This window comes from Corylus avellana, chromosome 9 (genome assembly GCF_965113065.1).
Source record: "Corylus avellana chromosome 9, dhCorAvel1.hap1.2, whole genome shotgun sequence".
NCBI classification, from domain to species: domain Eukaryota; kingdom Viridiplantae; phylum Streptophyta; class Magnoliopsida; order Fagales; family Betulaceae; genus Corylus; species Corylus avellana.
In genome coordinates, this window is record NC_142498.1 from 18,142,135 (window position 1) to 18,147,791 (window position 5,657).

At 38.0% G+C, this 5,657-nt stretch overlaps 1 protein-coding gene across 1 annotated transcript; it reads left to right on the forward strand.

Moving 5' to 3' along the window:
• On the forward strand, positions 1 to 5,067 carry LOC132190120 (RNA-binding (RRM/RBD/RNP motifs) family protein). Its single transcript, XM_059605012.2, has 6 exons — positions 1 to 703; positions 817 to 940; positions 1,039 to 1,162; positions 2,712 to 2,748; positions 2,831 to 3,077; positions 4,623 to 5,067. The coding sequence occupies exons 1-6, from the start codon at positions 521 to 523 to the stop codon at positions 4,697 to 4,699; spliced, it is 792 nt and encodes a 263-aa protein (XP_059460995.2). The 5' UTR covers positions 1 to 520; the 3' UTR covers positions 4,700 to 5,067.
• The last annotated feature ends 590 nt before the right edge of the window (positions 5,068 to 5,657 follow it).

A 5,657-nucleotide genomic window follows, 5' to 3' on the forward strand; every position in this document is an offset into this window, starting at 1 on the left:
GATAATTGATTGGAGAGTGGTAGGGTATACCAATGCGGAGACAGAGGGGCAGGCTGCAAGTGCGTTAGTCGCGCAGCTGTCATTCGGTTCTACAAAGCCCACCTCCTCCTCTTCTTCTCCATTTAGCCAGCAAATCAGCGTTTGCAGCTGTCGGATCTTTCTCTCTCCCACTTTTTTTTTTTTTTCCTCCCTCTTTCTTCTCTCTTGTACTCTCGACCAACCCACTATTTGAAACAACTCATCAAAAATAATAACGGCAGCAACAACAACAATAACGACATCATAAAATATATCCACCTCTTCAATGATTCTTCTGCTGTAAAGAGAGAGAGAGAGAGGGGGGTGTGTGTGGGGGGGGGGAATGGAGGTGGAGGCCGCACATATAGAGCTCAAAGCAAAGAAAATCATGAGGTGGAAAAGAAGATACAGCTTAGCCCATTACTCTTGTCAACGACACGAGTGAATGTGATCATATAATACCATACATTTTGTTTGCGAGATTTTTGATGATTTAGATGCCATGGCTTACCCACATTACCGATCACAGTTCGGCGACACCACGTTTACCAAAGTCTTTGTTGGCGGCCTAGCTTGGGAGACCCCAACCGAAGAAATGCGCAGATATTTCGAGCAGTTTGGAGAGATTCTTGAAGCTGTTATAATTACCGATAAGAGCACTGGAAAATCTAAGGGATACGGATTCGTAAGTACATATATTTATTTATTTTCCTTCCGTATTTTATTCTCTCGTTCGTGGGCCAAATCATTTTGTACCCAGGTGTTTGTTGAAATGTTTGATCGTATCATCATCGCCAGGTGACATTTCGTGACCCGGAATCGGCGAGGAGGGCTTGCGCTGAACCGAACCCTGTGATCGATGGGCGGAGGGCCAATTGCAATATCGCTTCGTTTGGACGACCCCGACCGTCGCCGCCCCGAGGTTCTAAATTCTATGACAATATATTATTATGATTATTAATTTTTACTCCATTTTCAAAATTAATTTGTTCACTTTGGATTTATTTGTTTCAAATACAGGAAGAAATCAAGGTGGTAGTTCTTATCAAGGAGGTGCACCATCCTATAGTGGAGTCGTGGCACCCTCTCCTGCACCGCCACCACCTCCTCCTCCTCCTCCTCCTGTTATTTACCCACCCTACGGGTGAGTTGCTTTTTTATTTTATTTTTTATTTTTATTTACTTGTGCCGCCGAGTAGTGATTACCCACACTTCCCATACGATGGGGCAATTTAGCAATGGCAAGTGGTCCAATCTGGGACAAAATACATTTGCAAGACAAAAAAAAGTTGTGGCTTTTCAAGCCTAGGCATTTAAGAGAGTTGGCACTATTACATTCTGGTACAAGAAGAACAATATAAACAAAGTAAATTATGCAAAGTCAAATTTAATTAACACATATTGTAATAAGAAAGATCTCTCAAGGATTGAAATCTGGTTTATCTAGCTGAATTTATGATAATAATCAGTATAATTAAGGTATCTACCCATCTTGTTGAATCACTTACTTGAATAGAGTGAGAACCAACGTTATAGGGGTGTCTTGTTATCTGCAGGGCACCGACAAATTAATCCACAATTGCCACGCAGCTGCCACTCATATATACCCAATATATGTCATCTCTGTGTATCTTTGTGGCCAAGTTTCTGCTCCTTACATTTGTTTCTAGCTTTTATTTATGTTTACAACCCGATACATATCCAATGTTATTATTGTTATTAATAGCTTTCATACTGTGGTGGAAAAAGAAAGGAAGGAAGAAAGAAAGGGAAATTGATTCAAAAAGTCATTGAGTTTGACCCGTGACAAAGAAGGATTTGAATTTCTAATTTTTACACACAAGTAATTTTCACTTTTTGACAAATAAGTCTTTTTTTTTTTTTCTTCAACTTTTAATAAAAGTCATCTTGTCTGCATCAAACCAATAAAATATGTCACGCCTATGTAAATTTACGTCACTATGCCACGTGAGCAATTATGCTTAAAAAAAGAAAAGAAAAAAGAAAACAGAGAGAAATGGAGGAATGCTTCACTGCATTCTACAAACCATCTTTCCACCATCTCTTCACTCTAGAATCTTGATTTTTTCAAAAAAATATAAATAAATAAAGAGAGAAGAGATGGTGGGGAGAGGGTTGGTAGAATGCAAAAAAGCATTCCTCGAGAGAAATGAGAGGTGGGGATGGATATCCACCCAAACTGCCACCTGCTACCTCTGCAGAGGGGGTTGGAATTCCACCCCACATTGGTGTGGATTTACTCCCATACAAAGGTGATCACTGTGCAAATGTGAGCGGGGGGACCCTACAAAAGGGGTAGTGGGTGTGTTGTCACCCCCACAAAGGTGCATGGGTGGAGTTCTAGCCTCCACAGCCCCTTTTCACCGCATAGGGTGAAGGTAGGCCGGGTGGATTTTCACCCCACCACCTCTTTCTACCTTTTTTCTTTTTTTAATTATTTTGCACACGCAACATCTTGACGTAGTTTTGGATACAAGTGAAACTTTTTTAGTTTTATTGATTTGACTTAAAGAAGATGATAGTAGACGAGTCTTCGATTAAACGATGGATGAAAAATATGAAAAATTGTCACAAAACCAAAACTAAGACAAATTGGCATGGAAAAATTGGAAAGAAGTAATTTTCTCTCATTTGTACGACTCTACTCATCAATATTGAAACTACTGTTGCAGGTATCCAACTTACTCTCCTGATTATGGCTACCACCAAGTAACTCTCTCTCTCTCTCTGAAGAAAATAATGGATGACAGTTGTTTGACATTAATATTGTTGAATATTTGGGCAATTGCAGGCTCTGTATAACCCACAAGTTCAACAGCCACAATACTACCAGCATTTGTACGGAACATCTTCTTCTAGCATGGGCATGGGCTCTCCCTATTACTATGGTTACTCTTACCAAGCCCCAAGGGGTTCATTTTCTTCAGTACCCCAGGGCCAACGCCTCCCCGGATCTTCCTACATATACTATCCCATGCAGATGGACAGCTCCCTCTCCACTACTTTTCCCACAAGGCATCCCTTTCCTTCTTCTACTGGTAACTATTTTATTTTCTAGCTCCTTAATTCCCTTTTATTTTGTTTCATATATATATATATAACGTAGACAGAAATTATAAGTATGTTAAAATATATGTTAGGGTTTTGTATGTATAACATGAGCCACATGGATAAACGGACCCAACCCACGTGGATGAGCTGTGAATGCTTATGCTACGACACATGTAAATGGGTCAAGGGAAAGTCATGACAGAGTAGGCTTAGTGTAAACCAATAGTGACTGCATGTGGTTTCAGTGTCAAAGGTGATGGTTGATTCCGGAGATACAGTCAAGTGGTGGACGAAAGAGGCCCCACATTGCATGTTAGATACTGTTGCCCTTTTAGGCTATGTACATAAAAATAATCATATAAATAGATATAGAATTAGAAAAGGCATGTGGCAACAAAAATTATAGCTGCTTCCAAACATTATACTCGCTTTCAGCTGAAAATATTTTGCAGTGTTTAACTCGTATGTATGAAAAATCAAAAGAGATTGCTTCTTTGCATTCTAGCGTTCATTTCAGTTAGCATATTTTATTTACAATAAATTTGGTGAATAAAACATGCCAACTCAAAAGAGACGTATGCAAGATAGACAATAGAATGCAAAGAAGCATTTTTTTATTCCTTATATTTTTATATAATCTGAGGAGTTGCGAGTAAGAGAGAGACCGTGAAGAGGAACTACAAAGGAAGAGAGTGTAAGAATAAAAGACTTTCGGATGCAAGATTAATATTTTGTGCAATTGCTTGAAATTTGGGTAGATAATTGTGAGAGAGCTCTTGTGGGGTTTATTTGTCTGGACATGTACTCGGGCAGTCTGGACACTTGGACATGCATGCCTTATAAGAAGCCTTCTCACAATAGCTCGTCCGGAAGTGTGGGAGAGTGACAAAAAATGATTTACACTAATGAGAAACATAAACTATTTTACACATTAGGAAATTTTTTTTTTTTTTTCAACAGAAAATGTTTTTAATTTGACCAATATTTTTCGTTACATGAAACACTAAAAAAAAAAAAAAAAAAAAAAAAAACTCTTCTCATAAAATATTTCATTGTTCTAAGTCAAAATATAGTGGAAAGTACAGAGCCAATTCACATCGTATATATAGATCCTAACAGCCTACTTTTTGGAAGAATTATGAACCGTACTTCTAGCTCCCTCCCCCCACCCCTTCCATCATGACCACCATATATAATCATTCCAAGATAGTACATGGAAACTGGAGCCTTGATGCATATCAAGAAAAAGCATTTTCTGCAAAGTTTTGTTTTCACTATATCACCATGTGAAGAGGCCAAATGATTATAACAGCACCACTCCGAATCTCACCAATATGATTGAAACTGTAGTACTATATATAATGTGTATCAAAATAGCAAGATCTATGAAACTTAATTTAGATCATGAGATGTACATTAGTGTTGATTTAAACGTTAGATATCTCTCTCTCTCTCTCTCACTCTGCTCCTGCCTTTTGTTAATTGCATGTGCTGATAACAATTTTGGAAACTGTGATGATTTGCTTGATCAGATTCACAGATGGCAGCACAGCGAATTAGCTCCACGACAGAAGCTGGAGTTGTTTCTTCAGAAAGTCCAAATACCTAAAAGAACTCATCAATATGTAGATGGCTCGGTTAAAAGCTTCAATTGTATAATATTGACAAGTTTATCATGTCCATCATCTCTTTTTTCCTTTCTGAAATTCTCGACGATTTATATGATTCTTTGGTCCAAAGTTGTAGCATCACTAATGCTGCCAGAGATTTCCTTGGTTCTTCCCAGCTATGGCAGGAAAAGATGGACCTATCAACTCCCTTTTGCAGATTTTCCCCCCATTTTATTCGAGCTCTTTTATTCTTCGTTATAAGAGGTTAACATCTTTTCATAAACTGTATGGACAAGATAGGAGGGAAGTTCAGACCCTCAACAAGAAGTTCTAGATTTTAAACATGCTGATCTGAAAATAATATATATATATTTTTTCCTCTCTTTAAGGGAAAGTAATCTGGAAATGAATGTGCATGATATGTGGAATTTTCATGGAATTCGTAAAAGATCCATATGCACGTCACGAGCACAAATTAATCATTTTCATCTTAGAATGTGTTAGGGAGATCAATATTTGGGAGAGTCTTTTTAGTGAGCCCGTAATATACATGTTGAGACATAGCATAACCTAAAAGGTTAAGTTTATGGGTTTAAGCTTAACAATGCTATATTAACTGCTCACACATCTTATATCTTTCCAATTTGACTTTATCATTTTTTACACTTACACATTATACTCAACAATTTCCCACTTATATGTGAGTTCATCACCATATTGCTACACTCCTCTTCAAACAAAAGCCATTTTATCAATCTTAATTATGAGCCATCTCGAAGATCACTTGTGAGCTTGCCCTTTGTCCCTACTCTATATATGGACTCTTGCTGTGTCCGTGCCGTGAACTTTTTGCCTCTTTCTCCAGGGACCCTCGTTCATGCTTACAATTTACATCTTTAAATGAACTATTGTCAAGCCCATGTCATAAACTTTTGCCCTTCACTCTAAAGACGCTCA